The sequence below is a fragment of the Callospermophilus lateralis genome, chromosome 17, assembly GCF_048772815.1.
Source record: "Callospermophilus lateralis isolate mCalLat2 chromosome 17, mCalLat2.hap1, whole genome shotgun sequence".
Taxonomy (NCBI): Eukaryota; Metazoa; Chordata; class Mammalia; order Rodentia; family Sciuridae; genus Callospermophilus; species Callospermophilus lateralis.
In genome coordinates this window covers 27,602,391-27,621,427 of record NC_135321.1, presented here as the reverse complement: position 1 = coordinate 27,621,427, position 19,037 = coordinate 27,602,391, and the positions used below count along the sequence as shown (strand labels likewise).

Sequence of the window (19,037 nt, the reverse complement as noted above, 5' to 3'; positions counted from 1 at the left end):
CGTGGAGTTCTGATACCCAGTATTTCCTAAATAAGTCCCCGAGTCTTAGGGAGACTTTCTCAGTCCCTCTTTCCTCATCAGTGACGGGGGAGAATAAAGTCTGCCTTTTAAGCAGGAATATGAAAGAAATGAAGGTGAAAACTCCCATCACATATTCAAAACTTAAGGGCCCTGCTCATGTCAAATATTAAGTCACAGCATGTCATGATTTAATCATGTGAAGTCATAATTTTGTCATATTATGAGTCAGATCATAGCATCCTCTATGTCCTCACTCCCTGTCCATATATCCTTATCACAGGGCACAGGCCAAGCTGCCTATTCTTAGGGATTTTAGTTACTACGTTTAGCTCATCTTACTCCAACATGGTTAAGTATGCAAACCATTAAATATTTGTTTCCAAATATTTTTGTTATCGATTGTCAATTTTTAAAGCGCCTGTCCCCCTGCACTCAATCCCGAGTGACATGTAGGTATAAGATCAGCCCCTCCCTCTGGGGACGCTCTCACTCCCTTGAAAAGACCTGGCTCCAGAACGTAAGATGACCAAGTCATATTTTTAAATGAATATTTTGAGTAACAAGCTGACATACTGACAGCTACTATTCAGCCATTTATTGGTCATTAATTTCCAATTAGGGGAGTTCTGAGACAGCAAGATGTCCTGGGAAGAAAAGAGTGAAGATGGATGGCTAAGAATGGTCTGAACTAGATAAGCAGACAGAAGCCCGAAGGACAAGTCTACCACATTTCTGACATAGCTTAGTTTTCACCTGTTTTGTATCAGTTTTTAGTCCTATCTGTGGGGAAATTATGGCAAACGAGGCTGAAGAGAAATTTGGGTTCAGACACAAAGTCTGAAATTCTAGACTAAAGCCTGGTGGCCATCCCTGATGGGTAGTGATAGAGCAAAATGATGACCATGAGCCAATATCGGTCTACGGTGGTATTTTGATTGTCCTGCAGAGGATTATAATTTTAAAAATTAATTAGCGGCTGTAAATATCACAAGATTTACATAATAATCAAGATTTCTGGCTTTTTGAAACAGAGTTTTTGGCATTTTTGAACTCAGAATCTTATCTGACAAGAAATGGCTGGAGTGAAATAACATTTTCCCATTAGAGCAGATGTACTCTCTTAACTTTATCGCGTCCTGCCTCCCTCACCACAGTGGACTAGGTTATCATCCTGACCCACTTCCCTCAGTAGGCTGATTGACCCTCCCCTATTCAAAATGCGTGGAACCAGAAATGTTTTCAATCTGGAATGTTCTTCAGATTTGGGGGCAATTGCATATTCATCATGAGCTAGCTATATTGACTATGCTCCCTATGGGGAGTCACCAAAGGCATTTGACCTGGATCAAAACAATGAGTAGGAGCACTTACTTAGTCTAGTAGGAATAGCATGTGTGATTTGTAGGAATGCTTTCTGTTATTCAGTTATAGAATTTGGGGGTTGGGAAAGTCCTTTGAGATTGTGAAATTGAGAGAGCTTTGGCTCCTTGGTGCTGTCAGTAGAGAAACAAAGGTACCCCTGGTATGCTCACTCTTTATCTAGCTCCCTTTCTTCTGCCTCTTTCCTATAAAATATGCAACTAGTTTTGAAACAGGGTAGCTCTTGCTTGAATTGTGGAGTTGGTGGCTTCAAAGGCATGTGCCCTTGGGGAAATTACTTAACCTCTGAGGTCTCTGTGATCATCTCGGTACAACAGGGATGCAGAGGTCTCAAGTGGTTGTTATCACATGTGAAACACTGCAGCCTGCTTTGTTAGTCCTTCAAAAATGATAGTTCCTTCTTCTTTTTTTTTTTTTTTTAGTTTCATTTGAGCACATGTAGGATGCATCCCACTCACCTTATATGGTCTAAGAAATGGTACAAAGCATGGATGTGATGGAAATAATCATTAAGTAATTGAATGAAAACCACCCATCTCTACTAGCAAAGAGAAAAGGCCATTTTTCTCCCTTCTCCCTCACCTAAGATGCCTAAAGTTTACCTCTTCTTTTAGTATCCTTTGAACTAAGTCTCTTCTTCTGTTTTATGAAGTCTACTTTGGAAAGGAGATGCAAGAAAACAGGTCAGAGGCTTCCTACCTCTCTTAGAGTTTCTCAATGATTGAAAAATTCATCTTGTCCAGGAATTATGTTTTCATGATGCCTCTTTAAACTAAGAGGTATCAGATGTCTTTCCTAGGACAATAAGGAAACATGAATTTTAAACAGAGAGTTTAAAAGACAGAGAGAAAGTACTGAACTTAAACTGTGTGATGCTATCAGCAAAATGTGTGAATACTCTGTGGGTCTGGATCCCAGAAAGAGGACAGAATGCAGAACAAAAGAGAGAAAGCCTGCCTGCTATTCCCCATCAGTCCAGCAGGGGATCCAGATCAGCCTCCTTGGTGGTGATGGGGTTGGGGGTTGGGTATAGTTTTGTGGCTCAGAAGCACCCTTTCAAAGGATCTTGAGTCCTCTGGTGCCTGAAGATGTTTTGAGAGGACTTTCCTTATTTTGAAATCCAGTTTTGTTTGTGCCTAAATGCCCACAATCCTGGTCTTTGTCTCATGCAAGTTGCCAGAGTGAAGTGATTTGGGCTTTACATATGGAAAGTTCATTTTGTTGTGTAATTAATGGGAAGCAGACTTTGGAAGCTGATGATCCAGGCCCTTATTTATATGAGAGCATATGTCTGTGTTTTGTTTATGACTCACTCTCTTACTCCACGCATCGTAACTTGGGTTTGTTTACACTAACTTTTCCTAGAATCTGAGCCACATGGTATAGGAGCCAATAATTTATAGTCTCTAAAAGGGAAACATGATGAATGAGCTTTTTCCTTTCAAATTGTCAAATCTTAAATTGAGGGAAAAGTATTTGCTGCATTGAGTCTGCCCAAGCTTATATTTGGGGAAAAAATAAAAAAGGAAAAAGTTAAAGCAATTTTTTTTTTTTTTTCAAAAAAACTACTGGTATAGTGCTCTGAACATGAACATAAATATATTTGCCAAGACAGCATATGACCCCTTACCACAATAAAACCATTATAATTCAGATCCAAATGTTTAGCAGTGAAAAACCATTCACGGTACAGGCTATGGATGTTTGGGGGCAAGGGACTGCACAGGAAATCTCTGTACCTTCTGCCCAGTTTTTCTCAGAACCTAAAACAGCTCTAAAACATAAAGTCTGTTTTTTTAAAAAGCACATTAATTTTCTTTACATCTATATCTATTTATCTATCTGGTTTGGGTTATATATGTAAACAAATATATATACACACAAACATACACTTTTTTGTGAGTGTGTGTGTATGTGAGAGAGTTTTGGGGGTTAGATAACTAACATGTTTACGTGTTCCTTTCTAGGGACCCATAGTTTCAATCAATCTGTGGTTTCAAAATGTTCCTGCTGATTTTTTTTAGTAGTTCATAATAAGTTCCAAACTTGTTTTCGTCTTTTTTTTTTTCTCAATGATGCCTTACCATTGCACTACATCCACAGTTCTATTTATGTATGTATTCATGTATGTATGTATGTATGTATGTATTGAGGCAGTCTGGCCTTGAACTTGCAATCTTACTGCCTCAATCTCTCAAGTCACTAGGATCATAGGTATGTGTCATGCCCATTTTTGTCTGTGTTCTTGTCATTGAAATGCCATTTGTCCCATGGAGGAGTTTGGCTACTCATCTATATTTCACAGTATTTTTGGTCAGGCCTTAGAGAGTCCAAATAGTTAATGGTGCTCTGAGGAAAGCAGGAAACAGCTGAAATATGTGAGGACCTAATTTAATTTACCATGATTTGGATCTTTTTCAAAAAACCCTTTCATGTCCCACACTGACTCTGGTAAGTGCTGGTTTAGGTCAAGTCACACAGATTGATTTCAGGACAAGGAAGTCAGCTCTGTTCTGTTCATGGGGAGACAGTCACAGAATTCCCTGCCTCACACAGGGCCTGGGACAATGAGGGGCTTCATCAATATTTGTTCCGAGAATGGCTAAGACATGGTCCTGGCCCCTTAGGAAAACACAATTCAAGGAGAGAGATAAATATAGATTCATCCCATAATTTTAATACAGGATAGACTAAGTGCAATGCAATTAGAGCGATACCAGCAATGTAGAGCGAGCAGAAAGATGAGCGTGGAAATGGGGAGGGGGGCATGAATAGCTCTTAGGAGGAGGACTTAAGTGGAGTTTTGAAGAATGGGCAGGATGTCTCCGGATGTAAGGTATTAATCAAAAGCTGTAAGACTGAATTATAAACTGAATCCCAGAAAGAATTTGGAAGAACCAGAACCACAATGAGTATTATTTTGTTTTGTGTCCTTTTTTATTATTATTTTTCTTACTAGGGCAGGAGTGTTGCCTCTGGATAAAAGAAAAAATGCAAGACTTTTCTCCCTTTCTGACATCAGATGTAATATCCTCTCTATCACTGACAGAAATAATAGAATTGGGCACACACCTGTAGGCAATGCAAAGTTATTGTTTCTGGGATACATCCATCATCCACTAAGCAGACAGATACAACAATATGAGAAAGTCAAAAGCAATGGGTATAATTGTTTTTATGAAAAGTACAAGAATACCTTATTGTGTAAATTGCCATTTTTCTTAAGAGTCTTCAATAAAAAAGAAAAACATGGCCTGATTTTGAATCTCTTGAATCAGTTTAGAGGAGTTGGAAGGGACAGTCATTAACTTTAAGAGTATTTAAACCCTTTGAAAAACATCCCTAACAACCTGAGAAAATAAAATTTAAATTTAAAACTTTTGCAACAGACCAGAGCACTGGACTAAGATCAATAAAATTAAACTTTGCAGATTTCAATGGAGCCTTGCATTTAAGCTCAAAAACCAATTCTGTGTAGCAATGGCCAGGTTTGGTCACAGTTTATATGCAAGCATTAAGGAAACTAATTGAATCTCCACCTAATATGAGCCAATAGTATGATGTTATTAAAAAAAATTTAAGGTATTTTTAAATGTGGACTTTATTAATATAAATGCTCTGCCTTTTGCTCACTGAAATTCATTAACCCAGTTTTCTGTACTAAACACTTCATGCTTGGTAAATGAGTTCAATTCTGAGCACCAAATTTTACATGAGCTTTGACAGATGATAAAACCTCTAGAGGATGGTGATCATCTAGAATTCACATAGGTGAAGGAGACATAGATGAAGGATTTGAGGATGTCGTACCGAGAACAGAGAAGTTTTGGAAGTATATGAGTTTTTACACATCATATTTATTCAGAAGTAAGGCTCCTTCCACGAAATTAAGAGATTTGTCTGGAGAATTATAACAAGTTCAAACTAGAAACTCGTTCTTCTAATGTCCTAGTCGATATGTTTTCTCTCATGTTCCCAACAACAAGCCTGAATATCACATAAGCAAAATCAGTTATTAAGAACAAGAAGAAAAACAGAGCATGGATGTCTACTATTTCATGTAGTTCTTTAAGTTGTAGCATGAGCAACAAAGATTGATTTCATCTGAGCCTATATATTTAAAATGTAGAAATTGTTCTGAGTTCGTGTTGGTGTGTTTCTTTGTTCTTCCCAGCAATTTTTCCCCCTGAAATTTAAAAGAAAGAAAATCTTTCTCCATCAGGTAAAAACAGGCATGTATAGTAGAAGATTATATAAGGATGATATTTATGGTTAACGATAAAGCCACACCAGATTTGAGAGGACAGAAAGAAAGAAATATAAAGAGCCCTTTGAGAGGGTGCGCCCACCCCCACTGTGTGGCCAACTGGCATGCTGTGAGACTTAGCAGATGCAGCTTAAGCATGTTGGCATTCACTCCGTTTGTATCCAGCACCCCCCACCCCCATGTTGTCTACTCAATGTGCTGGGGCTTGATCCACATTGCAACAAACAAAGACTGAAATCCACTGGAACAGAGTAGGGCTAAATGGCCTTCATCTTCCTCAGTTTACCAGTGCCACTCCTTTCAATTAACTCCCTAACTAAAGTTTAATAGATCACCCCCAGAGAAGCTCCCACACTTAAAAGACTCTTCAGTTGTCCCTTTCCGGGTGATCCCAACATGAACAGTGCACTGGTGAATAAGCACCATGCAGCTTTTAGAGAGCTGTGATCTCCTGTTTTGATTGTTCTCTGATCTCTGGGCCTGCCAAAATCCATTTGCTTTTGATAGTGGTTCCTTGAGCAAGCTAGTAATGTTCCTTACTCAGCTCAGACTCTCTCCCAAGTGAATGAATCACTGCTGTTTTTACTTGTCCAAAGCCACAGGTGACTTGTCCAACCCCAGGCTCATGAGAAGTCAAGGACTTTGAAAAACCAGGGAGTAGGACTAGAGACTTCCCTAACTACATGAAGGATATCAGCATCAATCTCATTGTGGGAGCACTCTCAGGCAGGCCGCTCTTGTGAGGGCCACGGAATCACCTGCAATTCAATTCATAATGCTCTAGGACTCATGGTACCCAGGTTTGTTCTTTAGGAGTTCAAAATCTGAACAATCTACAGGAAATATTAATCAGGCACCTACCATGTGCCAGGAGCTGCGGGACAGAACAACACATGTCTGTCTGTCTTTAAGAAGCATTAACTCTTCTTAGTAATGAGCACCTAGAAAGCTGAAATCCTCTGGGATCAAATGCTAAGTGAATGAATGAATTCTTCAGGAAGTTAAAGAAAAGAAAGGAAATTTTTAAGGCAGTGGTCTCTAAATTTTTTGATCCTGTAATGAGATCAGTAACATAATTTTGAAGAGTCATTCCATTTAAATATATACTGAGAATATATGCAATCTTTTTTAAAACTTAAACTTTATTTTTTTATTCCTATTCATCTTGGGGGGGATTTAATTTTTTGTTTGCTTTAATTAGTTATACATGACAGTAGAATGCATTTATGTACTTAGATACATCATACATAGATGGAATATAATTTCTCATTTTTCTGGGTGTACATGTCGCAGAATCATATTGGTCATGCAATCACATATATACAACAGTAATAATGTCTGTTTCAGTCTACTATCTTTCCTATCCCCACATACCCTCCCCTCCTCTCCCATCACTTCCCTCTACCTAATCTAAGGTAAAGCTATTCTTTCCTAGTGCCCCCTGTCTTATTGTGAATTAGCATCTGCATATTAGAGAAAACATTCAGCCTTTGGTTTTGTGGGATTAGCTTATTTCACTTAGCATGATATTCTCCAACTCCAACCATTTACTGGCAAATGCCATAATTTCACTCTTCTTTAAAGCTGAGTAATATTCCGTTGATTTTATATACCACATGTTCTTTATCCATTCATCTATTGAAGGACACCTAGGTTGGTTCCATGGTCTAGCTATTGTGAATTGAGTTAATTGGTTTCTTAATATAAAATGTTGGGTATTCTCACGTATTTTATTTATTTAATTAAAAAGGTAAACCTATTCATTTTATCAAATAATTTTCTTGAATAATTTTGGACATGAAACCAGTGCTTATAAAACTTCCTTTTTAGTTAAATAAATAAAATATATGAGAATACCCTACATTTTATAATAAGAAACTAATTAACCCAAACACATGGAGAAAAGAATTTTCAAGGTAACTGCATGATTAACTTACAGCTACTTCCTTTTTGTAAAACTTAAACTTGAAAAGAATGAGATAAACCTGCAATAAAAGATATTCTTAAAATAATTTTAATTTTATTCTATTTACTGTTAATAATAAAACAAAAATATTTTGCTACCATCAAAATTTTATAACAATTGTAATAATTTAATAATGTTTTAAGGAGGGCCAAGAAATTGAGTTGGTGTATTTAATTTGGGGGGTTCTTTTTAATACTCTTTATACAATAATTGGTAGGTCTGATACTGAATTCAGTTTGTTTCAGTATTTGTTAGCAGATATTGTAAGTCTAAAAGGTATTTTACATGTATATAAAAAAGAAACAGTGTAACTGTGCTGAAATCATATCACTATTATTTTTTAAATCTCATCCCTCAGTTAAGCAAGGTTCTTGTAGAAGCTTGGCTAACCATCTTCCTTATTAACAATTAGATGGTCTTGCAAATCAGACGGCACTGCATTTTTTTAATGAGTCCTAATCTCTGAAAGTCTTCATTTGGAAGTTAGTTCTATTTATAAGATCTTTAAATTTGCAGATTTAAGGGATTTTGTAACTTGTAATATATCTGTTTCAGCAACAAAATCGCCAAACAATGGAAAAATTCCCAATTACCAGAAATGCTCTTTACCATAGTATCAGTTTTTTTTTTTTTTCCTGGCCCACTTTACCCTAAAAGGGCATTAAATGTTTTTGTTTGTGTTTTAATAACTGATAGATAACATTACTGACAGCCCATAAACAGCACAGAAAAGGTGAGAACATTTAGAACATCTTTTTTATTTAAAAGTCTTGTTTTCAGAGTTAATGATATAGCTCAGTGAAAAGAGTGCTTTCCTAATATGCTCAAGACCCTGGGTTCAATCCTTAGCACTCCTGTGTATCTATCTATCTAACTATAAATGTGTGTGTGTGTGTGTGTGTGTGTGTGTATAATTGTTCTAAAATTAATCATGTAGGCTTACCTTCTATAGCATTTAGAATACAGGATATTGAAAATGCTCAGAAAGTAACAAACTGATGAGATGCCCCACAAACCCCTGGAATTCATGTAGCCTCTCTACCTTCTCTCGGAAGCCTCATGCCTAAGTATGACAGGTGACTCATCATCTGATGTGTTCACCAAATAAAGACATCACTGTTGTTCCATATATAAGGCATTAGAGGGCTGAGGCTGTAGCTCACTGGCAGAGCACTTGCCTAGCATGTGTGAGGCCCTGAGTTGGCTCTTTAGCATCACATAAAACTAAACACCTAAAATAAAGGCATTCTGTCCACCTACAACTACAAAAAAATTTGTAAAGCATTAGAATACTTAATTTAGTTTTTAATTTTTTTGATAAACTATAAACAAATATAAATTACTAATGTGTTCTTCCTTCAGTCAGCTGACTGAATAATCTGGCTTCCTCTTGGGGGAATGTGTACCCCACTTGGGAGGCTAGGAGGCAGAGAGGAACTGAGCAGAGGGCTACATAGCATAGGTGGCAGAGCGCATGGCAAATTTCTCAATTCCTAACCCCACTAATGCCTCCAAGCAGAACTGGGGAGGCTCCCGAGAGCACTTCCTACTGGGTGTCCTTTCATACTTCGGAACTCATATCATGAACATGCTCACACCTACACATCCTTCTTCTTCTCCTCTCCATCATCCAAAGTGCCACCCTCATCCCTTGCCTTGTTCTGGGAAAAATGTGAAGTAGGAGCAGAATAAAGGCCAGGGTCCTCAAGCCACTGCAGCTGAGGGGGGATGCTCTCCCATAGCACATCCCTCAGAGGAAGCTGGTTGAACAGTCCAGCAGTCACTTGTGCTTCAAACAAGCTGGTCACATTTTCAAACAAACCCCAAAGTATTTAAGGATGACTTTAAGAAACAGAATGGAAACACTGCCCTATCCTGACAAATCCCCTACATCTGCTAACTCTTAATTCTAAATCAATGCTTTAAATATGGAGAGCAGAACTAGCACTTGTGTTGATAGCCAGCAGCCACTCTGATGTCCTCTACCTTGCAGGGGCCCTCTGAGCAGGACCTTAGAAGAATAATTTAAATTCATGGGATGGAGGAAGAAAATTTACATGGAAAGCCAATTTGCCTCCTAAAAAGCAGCATTAGGAGAATAAAGACCATTACTTAGTCAAATTCAAGTTCAAAGTACAAAAAAAAAAAAAAAAAGAAAGAAAGAAAGAAAAGAAGAAAGGCGCAATTTACATTGGAGAACAAGAAGACAATTGAATTCCCTCAAGCTTGGTAGGATGTACCAGATCTTGTATCGCTATGTGAATGGGCCTCTGCTGGGAACTCTGAAAGTACAAAGATGCGGTGTTTGCCTGCAAAGAACTTTCTAACGTGCATCTGCGCACAAAGCAACTTGCACTGCAGCTCTAGGTCTAGATTGAGGCTGATGGTGTTCCAGCCTGACCACCCTGAAAGGCAGTTCAACTCTAGGTAGTCTGACCTTCCCCAACATCTCCCCACCTCCCCATAGGGACATTCAAACAGCAAGGAAACCTCTAAGGAATCTAGAAAGAAATCTACTTTCCCCACCCAAGACCTATCCAGATCTTTCTTGTAAAACTAGGATGTGTCTTGCACATGTGCAAAGTACAGGCTACCAATAATAACACCCATTTCTTGTGAACCATTTATATAACTAAGCCTTGTCAGCCTTTGACTTTGTTCACAATGCCTATACTATAAGTCTGTGTCCAAAAAGTACCTGCAACCTCATTCTTCAATTATGTGACCAGTTAACAGAATGCTGATGGACCAGTCCTGATGATAATGGGAGTGAAAAGGAAGTCTTGATCTAGACCAAACCAGCTCAGCCATTTGCATAATCATTTGGGGATCTAGAAAACCATTTGTATTATGGAGTTATGAAGAAATGAACCTGCATTTTGCCTGGGCTACTCATAATTATTCTTTAAAACTCACAAAGAACAGGCAAGATATAGGACAGTTATAGGAAGGAGAGCAAAATATGGAATCAATCTTTCAGCAAGAGCCCAGAAATTACTGTCCAATAATGAAACAATTTGAAGAGAGAAAAATCTGTAAACATTTAGAGAGACAGTGAAATCATAAGCAATAAGGAGAAAGATTTGTGAACTTCCAGCCCTGCCAAGTCCAAAGTCCTCCTCCCCCACACTAGGATTTCAAAATTATTGCATGAAATAAATGTTTTAGAAAGCACCACCCCACCACCATTGCAAGAAGGCAAATGATACTAAATATAGGAGAGGATTATAGCAATCTCTACATCCAGAAGGGAACGTGGAGCCTATAGTCCACTCATTCAATGTAACAGATGAAGAGAGACCCAGAGGGGATAAAGGGTTCATCCTAGTTCACTGTCATTTCCAGCTCCCCCTGTGCAAAGTCATTTCTACTACACTGCACTCTGCTGTTGTTCACACACAGGGATAACTAATCTGAACTGAAAGTTTTGGTAATAAGCATAAAAAGAAAATAAAATTCAGATGCCTAGTAGATGTGAAAAATCCCAGAGATCATTATGTACTAATGAAAGAAGGATTCTAAGCTGTAATACCTGATGCTCTTGATGGTGGTGAGTTAGCTCATGACCATGACGTATTCTGATGCAGTTAGTCAAAGCGTAAAACACAGAGAACGAATTGTTTCTCCTGTACCATTAATCCAGGAAGGGAGCAACCAGCAGGATCTTTCTAGGGAAGTAGCAGATGTATGTCCCTTATTGAACACATCACATCTCTTAACCTTCTGGAATTACCTAAGTGAACTAGAACCCCAAGAGGGTGAAAACCAGAGCTCCTACCAGTCTTAGGTTTCAAGAACATCTCTTTTTCTTCCACTTATTCATAATTTTAGGCTTGTATTATGGGAAAATGTCATGCATATACAAAAGTAGGCAGAATAGCATTAATAAACCTCATATACCATTGCTCATCTTCAACAATATCTACTCATGATCAATCATGTTTCATCAATATGCCCATCTACCTCCTTCTTCTTATTTTGAAGCCAATTTCAGATGGTATTGTGACTTCACCTATAAATATTTTAGTATACATTCTAAAATATAGGTGCCAAAGAAACAGAGATGATCACAATGCAATGACCACCATTAAAAATTAACAAGTATTACATCATGAAATGTCCAGGCAGTGTTCAAATGTTGTTTCATGGTCTTTTTTAATAGTTTGTTTGAATTGGCATCCAAATAATGTCATTTTATCTTATCTCTGTAGTCTCTTTTTAATTTATAGTTTCTCCCTCCATTCACCCTGCAATTTATTTCTTGAAAACACCAGGTTGTTTGCCTCATTTCCCACAGTCTGCATTTTATTGACTAAATCCCTGTGTGTCCTCTATATTTTGAAGTAACTTGGTCTAAAGCTGGGCTTTCCAGTACAGTCACTAGTCACACAGAGCTATTAAAATTAAAAGTTCATTTTATTTGTCACACTCACCACATTTTAAGTGCTCAGTAGCCACATGGGGCTAGTGGCTACTGTAGATAACAGTGTGAATAAAGAACATTTCCACGATTTCAGAAAATTCTAGAATGTTCTAGAATGTTCTAGAGGCTAAGTTAAGTTCTATGAGGTAACTTTGAAGGAAAGCAGATATTAAAATCTCCTTTATCAAGGCTTGATTCCCAGCCAATCTTTCTCACAGTGGTCACTCTAAACTTCCATAATTGAATACTGAAGATGAAATAAGAATTCAAATGATTTGTTTGTTTTTAAATTCACAACACTGGTATACTTACAAATATTTTTGCAATTTGCTTTTTTACTCAACTCTTTAAATTTATTTATGTTGCCATATTTATGTGTAGTCTTTTATTTTAAGATATGTATAAAATTCCTTTGTTTAAAAGTATCACAATTTATTCATTACCTTTTAGTTAACATTTATATTATTTTTGTTCTTCTATAACATACACTGATCTTCTAGGGATGTGCTTTTATGCCTTTTGCCTACTGTTACAGATGAGTAAAGGAAGAGGCAATCTTGATGTGGATTTGCTGGGGCTTTAAACTGGACATTTTTAACTCTAAAGTATTGCCCCATCACTGTCCAAAGTGATATACCCAATTTACACTCCCACCAGCAATCTGCAAGGATTCCCAGTTTTTTACATCATTCCCAATGTTGGATAGTGTACAGACTTAATTTTTATCAGGTTGGATCCACATATATTCAACAAAAGTAAAAATACAAACATGTAAAGGGAAGGGAATGGAATAGAGGGGGCAGAAATGACTTAGCTCAATCTATAATTCTTTCTTTAAAGAAAAAAAAAAGCTGATAGGACAAAACAATAGCATCCATTAATTGTGAATGGTAGATGCAAAGAAATTGGTCATGTTATTTTCAGTCCTCTTTGGTGGGTTTATGCTATGAGAATTTTTTTCATAATCATTTTTTTTTTTTTTTGGTACAAGGGATTGATCCCAGGGTTGCTTAACCACTGAGCCACATCCTTAGCCCTTTTATGTATTTTATTTAGAGACAGGGTCTCATTGAGTTGCTTAGGGTCTCACCAAGTTGCTTAGTCTGGCTCTGAACTTGAGATCCTCCTAGCTCAGCCTGAACCTTTGGGATTATAAGCAAGCCACTGTGATAACAGGTGTGCATTACAGCACCTGGCTCATAACCATTTTGTAATGCAAAGACTTAACTAAAAGTTATGCAGTAAACAAAAAAATTTGAATATGAGATTATATATTAGTTTTTTGTTTGCTTTTTATTTTTTAGTTTCTGGGTTATTTATCTATTTATTTATTATTTATTTGGCTTGCCGCTTAAAAAGAAAATACTTAGAGGAATAATTCATTGGTTACATTTGCTCCCAAATGACCTCCAGCTCATGAGTGTTTCAATCAAACTTCACTCAATGCCAGGGAATTGATTTATGTTATACTTGGATGCTCTATTATATGTCAGCAGAATTATTTACTTTCTATTTAGCACTCTGTATTATATATCGCATAGCATTTTCTTCCTTGGCGGATGATATAAACTAAAGAGAGGGAAAACTACAAATGGATCCTGTATTTGAAATAATGCCAGAAATTTTGTGGATTATTTCTGATTAGTTTTCATTTACTATGTGGACGAGGCGCAGCACTTTCTCTAACACAGAGGGCTGCTAACTCTTAGCATCACTGTATTTGCAATAGTTGCTTTAAAAATCCAAACTAAAACTGTTTTATAGGATGTGACAATAAAGCAACAATGATGATTCTGATTTGTTAGCACAGAAACAAATTTCAAATCCTGTCCATGTACAAGGCATCATGCTAGGCCCTGTAAGAGACATAAAGCCAGACAAGAATCTGTCCCTGCCTCTGAGAACTCATAATTGAGCAACCTTTTCTTCTTGCAAGACTAACTACAAAAGTTTTATTTTTATAGTCAGAAGCTGGCTCTGGCTTTGTTCTGTTCTGATCTTTGTAACTTGTTTTAGAGATTCCTCAGTAGTTATTCATTGCTCAGTCAGTCTTGCTGACCTTTGGCCAAAAAACAGTAGCATTTTGACCTGGCCTATGGAACTCGGCGCTTCCCACTCCATGAAGCTAGTGGCATAAATAACTTCAAATAAAACCCTCCTGGAGATGTGTGATGGCCACAGCATGAGGGAGAAATGGGGCAACAGGGAAAAGAAAGAAGTGGGAGTACACAAGAATAAGTGGCATGGTATCCATGTTTTAAGCATTTTTCTCCTTTTTTTCCCTTAAGAGATTTATTGTTTCTCTACTAAATAAATGAAAGAAAAAAAGAAAAAGTGAGGGGACAACACAACAAACCAAGATGCTAAAATTAAATATGTTCCCCTTCTATAACTGAGTCTTTTAAGTGGGCTTCTTTGAGACTGGATATTTAGGGTAAAGATGGATATTTAGCATAGAATTTAGTGTGGGCACACTTCATAAGTTCACAGACAGTCAGAGGGAGTGGCCAGTATGAGAGGCAGTGTGCCTGTGTGTGTGTGTGTGTGTGTGTGTGTGTGTCCTCACACACAGATGGGTACACATGTGCCTGCTCATGAGAGCCACAGGACAAAGGATGATCTAAAGGGCAAAAGGCCGCCTACGTCTTGAAGCCATTCACACTTTATGGTGTCTAAACTTCAAAACGAAGCAGTTCTGAAGGCCATTTAGTGGCAGCACTACAGGACTTCCTGAGAAGTTAGGCTTATAAAATAAAGACGCATCTGGCCACCAGCACATGAAAAGAACTCTTTGCAGACAACAGTTCGGTAGGAGGAGTGTAAATGGATTCAAAAACACCTGGCTGATGTTTCCCTTGAGGTTCACAGGGGGTGAGCTGGTTAAGAAAGGCTTGGTTAATTGGACATCATCAGGCAATTCGACATGTCCAGAATATTGGGAAGGGACCAAGGGAGTGTTGATGCTATCCTAGTTAGAGTATTCCAGGAAATAATCTTCCCCGGGGTTCTGCCATGGGTGCCAAAGCTCAGAACAGGTCAGCTCAATAGCCTGAGCCTGTTTCCACATCTCCAAAATGGGAACAATATTTCACAAAATGAGGAAGACGGAAATAAAATAGAAAGGCTTTGCAAACATGCAAGTATACAGCCAATGTTTCTTCTTATTTTCAGCTTTAATAAATAAAGAAAAATAAGAAACATTATCCAGAGCAATGATGCTCTATAATTCTTGTAGCCAAATAAAACACCAATTGTCTAGTTGTCCCTGTCTAGTTGCCCCGCAAAGACTGGGTGTACCCGAGCTCAATTTCTCTTCTCTTTCCCACCCCCCATCCCCCCTGCAGCGAGCTCCTCCCTGAAGAAGCGATTCAAGCGACGGGAGATCGAAGCCATCCAGTGCGAGGTGCGGAAGATGTGCAACTACACCAAGATTCTGTCCACCAAGAAGAATCTGGACCACGTGAACAAGATCCTGAAGGCCAAGCGGCTGCAGAGACAATCAAAGACAGGCAACAACTTCGTCAAGAAGAGGCGAGGGCGTCCCCGGAAGCAGCCCAATCAGTTTGATGAGGACTCCAGGGACCAGATGCCGGTGCTGGAAAAATGCATCGACCTGCCCAGCAAAAGGGGTCAGAAGCCCAGCCTGAGCCCGCTCGTGCTGGAGCCGGCCGCCAGCCAAGACACCATCATGGCCACCATCGAGGCGGTCATCCACATGGCCCGCGAGGCACCGCCCCTGCCACCGCCGCCACCACCGCCACTGCCACCGCCGCCGCCGCCCCCGCCCCCGCCTCCGCCGCTGCCCAAGACCCCCAGAGGCGGGAAGAGGAAACACAAGCCGCAGCCACCCGTGCCGCAGCCGCCACCGCAGCAAACCCTTCCCCAGGAAGAGGAGGTCAAGGCCAAAAGGCAGAGGAAATCCCGAGGGAGCGAGAGCGATGTCCTTCCCTAGGGCTGTGGGCCCCTGAACCTGCAGCTGGGGAACTGACGAATTGGAAGTGCAGTGGGCGGGGCGGGGGGGCGGGATCCCCCACTGCAGGGACAGCGATGCCCTTCTCTCCAGAATCGGGCGGGCAGAATCAGGCCAGAGGACGGGGTTGAGCCATCCAGAGCTCCTGGGATAGCAAGGCAGGGGGACACCTTCAGAAGAAGCTCGTCTGTGCTGTAAGGCAGTTCCCAGTCCAGCGGCCCTTCAGTGTGGCTGAGTCCTTTTCAGGCGAGAAGACCCATCCGGGAGGAGGAAGCTGGTGCTCTCTGAAGGCCACCTGACCTCCACATCCAAGGTGCGCCCTTGATTTCGATTTCATTTGCTGGCCAGGAAAATCAAAGGGAAACACCCTCAATTAGGAAACATTCCAAGGGGAGAAAAGCTGCACATTTGTCAACTGGCTTTGTTGTAACCCACTTCACTTAATTGGTTTTATTTCTTTGGGTTTGCAAGCTCTGCTAGGCTTTGGGACACCAGTATCATCTGCAGGTGACCTGAATCTTTCCGTTAACAACAATACAGTTTCTCAGAGAGATCGGAAGTGGAATCTAGTGATAGGCGACCTTAGACCTGCATTCACATTCTTCTGTATGCCTCCTCTATCTCTCACACACTGGTTTTTAGCATCCTCTGTTCCTGCTTTTCCTTTGTCCATTGTACTTCCATGTACCTAAACTAGCTGCCTTCTTTTCTTGGTACACATCTATCTAACGTAATTGTCACCTGTGTTGTAAAGCTTGCCCTTGGCACCTTGTCCCAAGGAACTTGGCTTTGAATCCCAATCATTGTGAAGAAAATACTCAGTATTGATAGAGCCTTTTTTAATAAGTGACTCAGAGCAGCCAAGGATATGTTGACCAAGATGTCAACCAGGTTATTTTTATACTTAAAACATATCAGTGGGAATAGGCAGGAAAAAAATGTTTTTAATACCCCAATACAAATCAAATAGCTGATAAGCCACCAAAAATTAAAACCCCTGACCCACCAGAAAGACAAGTGTCCAGCAATGCCTTGGTACCTGATTTTTTTTTTTTTCATACAGAGCTGTCATAGGTTGTTGAGAAAAGGAAACAAAAACATAATAAAACAAGTCCATTATCTCTTGCTAATTATTTCTTAAAAGCAAATGGGAGTAAGTGTTCTTATCAGAAAAATAAAAATAAAATGTTCAAAGGGTATCACCACTCCAATTGTATCATGCCACCTTGGACAAAGTATCCAAATTGTGGTTGCCTTAATACACTAAAACATTTTTGTACATAATGTAATTATAAATCTATCAGTCTGCATGGATGCAAACTGTGTGTGACAAATCGTCTTTTAAATGGTCAATTTCAACTGTACATTTCTCATCCAAGTTGTACTCTAGCCATTGGTTTAGCGTGGTCAGATATTCCATCTCTATTATCCATTTCCACAGCCCAAGTTAAACATGTTAAGAAGAGTCAGAATGAATAGGAAGTTATCCCATTGCCGTAGATGTTTTTAAAAGTCAGATGTGGAAATTTCAAATACGTATTTCCAATTTCCTCCCTCCGTCTTCCCCTCACCTTCCCCAAGACATCGAATACCTGGCAGGGTAGATAGAGAGACACTGAGAGAGAGAATGAAATTTTATAATGGGAATTAGAAGATCTGGTTTACCTCCAAATTAACTTTCTTTTTCAGGAAGTTGGGAACAGCTGGAAATTGTATTATCACTTCAGAACACAATGTTATTTTCCTTAGAGAGAGATGGATCTTTGTTGGGAACATAAGAGAATAAGTGATGGGGTATCGATGGGAGTAGATTTTTAAAATCCCAAATTAGTATGCTCACAAACATCACTGCTCTGTTGTGGCACCAGCAGGTAGTTGAAATCACATACAGAGCCATCCTGTTCTGAACTGTCACCATGGAGCCATGGACTTCCAGTTATTTGCCACCCACTAGGTCAGTTGCACTTAATCCTAGCAATATATTGTAAGTTTAAAGGACTGTATTTTAAATCTACTATCCTAGGTACTCAGTTTGTGACCTGGATTGACCTTTGGCATTTCACACAAGTTGAACAGCAAAATCAAACCAGCCATTTTCAATCTGTCATTCCCAAGCCATGTCTGAGTGGTTTCAAAGTCACCGGAGAGGAAGGTTTAAATTAGCCCCTCTCACCCCACCATTGCTATGAAAGAGCAACCATTTTCATTCCAATTAAGCCATAAAGAGGTTTCTCTTTCTATTGGATTTGAAAATGATTTCTTTCATTTTTCCTTGCCCTTCTCTCTTCCCATATTGTACTGTCTCCCAACCAAGTCTGTAAGCAGACTATATCCTCTTGCAGTGGAGAACAAACTGGTGCCTGCTAAACTTGTTAAAGGAAGACCCAAACTTTAATTGGCATTAATCTCTAACAGGTGAACAATTCCAGATAACTTTGGGATTCATTAAAATTTCCAAACCAATGAAAGCTATTCCAGGAGAAATACAGCAAAGTTACAACTTATATGTGAATTCAGGTTCATGGTTGGCATGTGAGTTACATGCAAATCCTCCACATATAGATCCTAAGAATACTTTGGAAAACTGCAAAGGACCAAAGCTGAGGCATGCTAAATAGTGGCTTGGAGGTGGAAGCAAATCCAATCACCTACATACCTTCCACTCTCTGCTCCCCAGTGACTCCCTCAGTGTCCCGTTTCTCTTCTGCCTTTCACTAACCTGACTCATCTCATTGGTACACCATTTTCTTATGCTCTAAGCTTTCCTTGGCCCCTCCTCTCCTGTCCAGGCTCTCCATGGGGCCAGTGTAGTTTCCCATTTCATTGATTGCAGAGCCAGGAGGAGAACCCAGCTCTCATGATCCAGATTGCCAAAGTCTTAAACTCTCCAACACTGCCTACAGGGGCTGCATTTTTGTATTTCAGAGAGGTCATTGGGGATGCACAAAATTCCATATATGTATTGTAGAGACAAAACATTTTTTTGTAGAAAAAATTGGCTATCTATGGG

General features: G+C 39.3%; 1 protein-coding gene across 1 annotated transcript in view; it reads left to right on the top strand.

Moving 5' to 3' along the window:
* Window positions 1–16,043, top strand: part of Setbp1 (SET binding protein 1) — a 349,315-nt gene extending 333,272 nt beyond the window's left edge. The window contains exon 6 of the mRNA XM_076836772.2: window positions 15,402–16,043. Within this exon, the coding sequence (XP_076692887.2) occupies window positions 15,402–16,009 (608 nt within the window). The 3' untranslated portion in view covers window positions 16,010–16,043. The remainder of the gene's footprint in view (window positions 1–15,401) is intronic.
* Window positions 16,044–19,037: the final 2,994 nt, after the last annotated feature.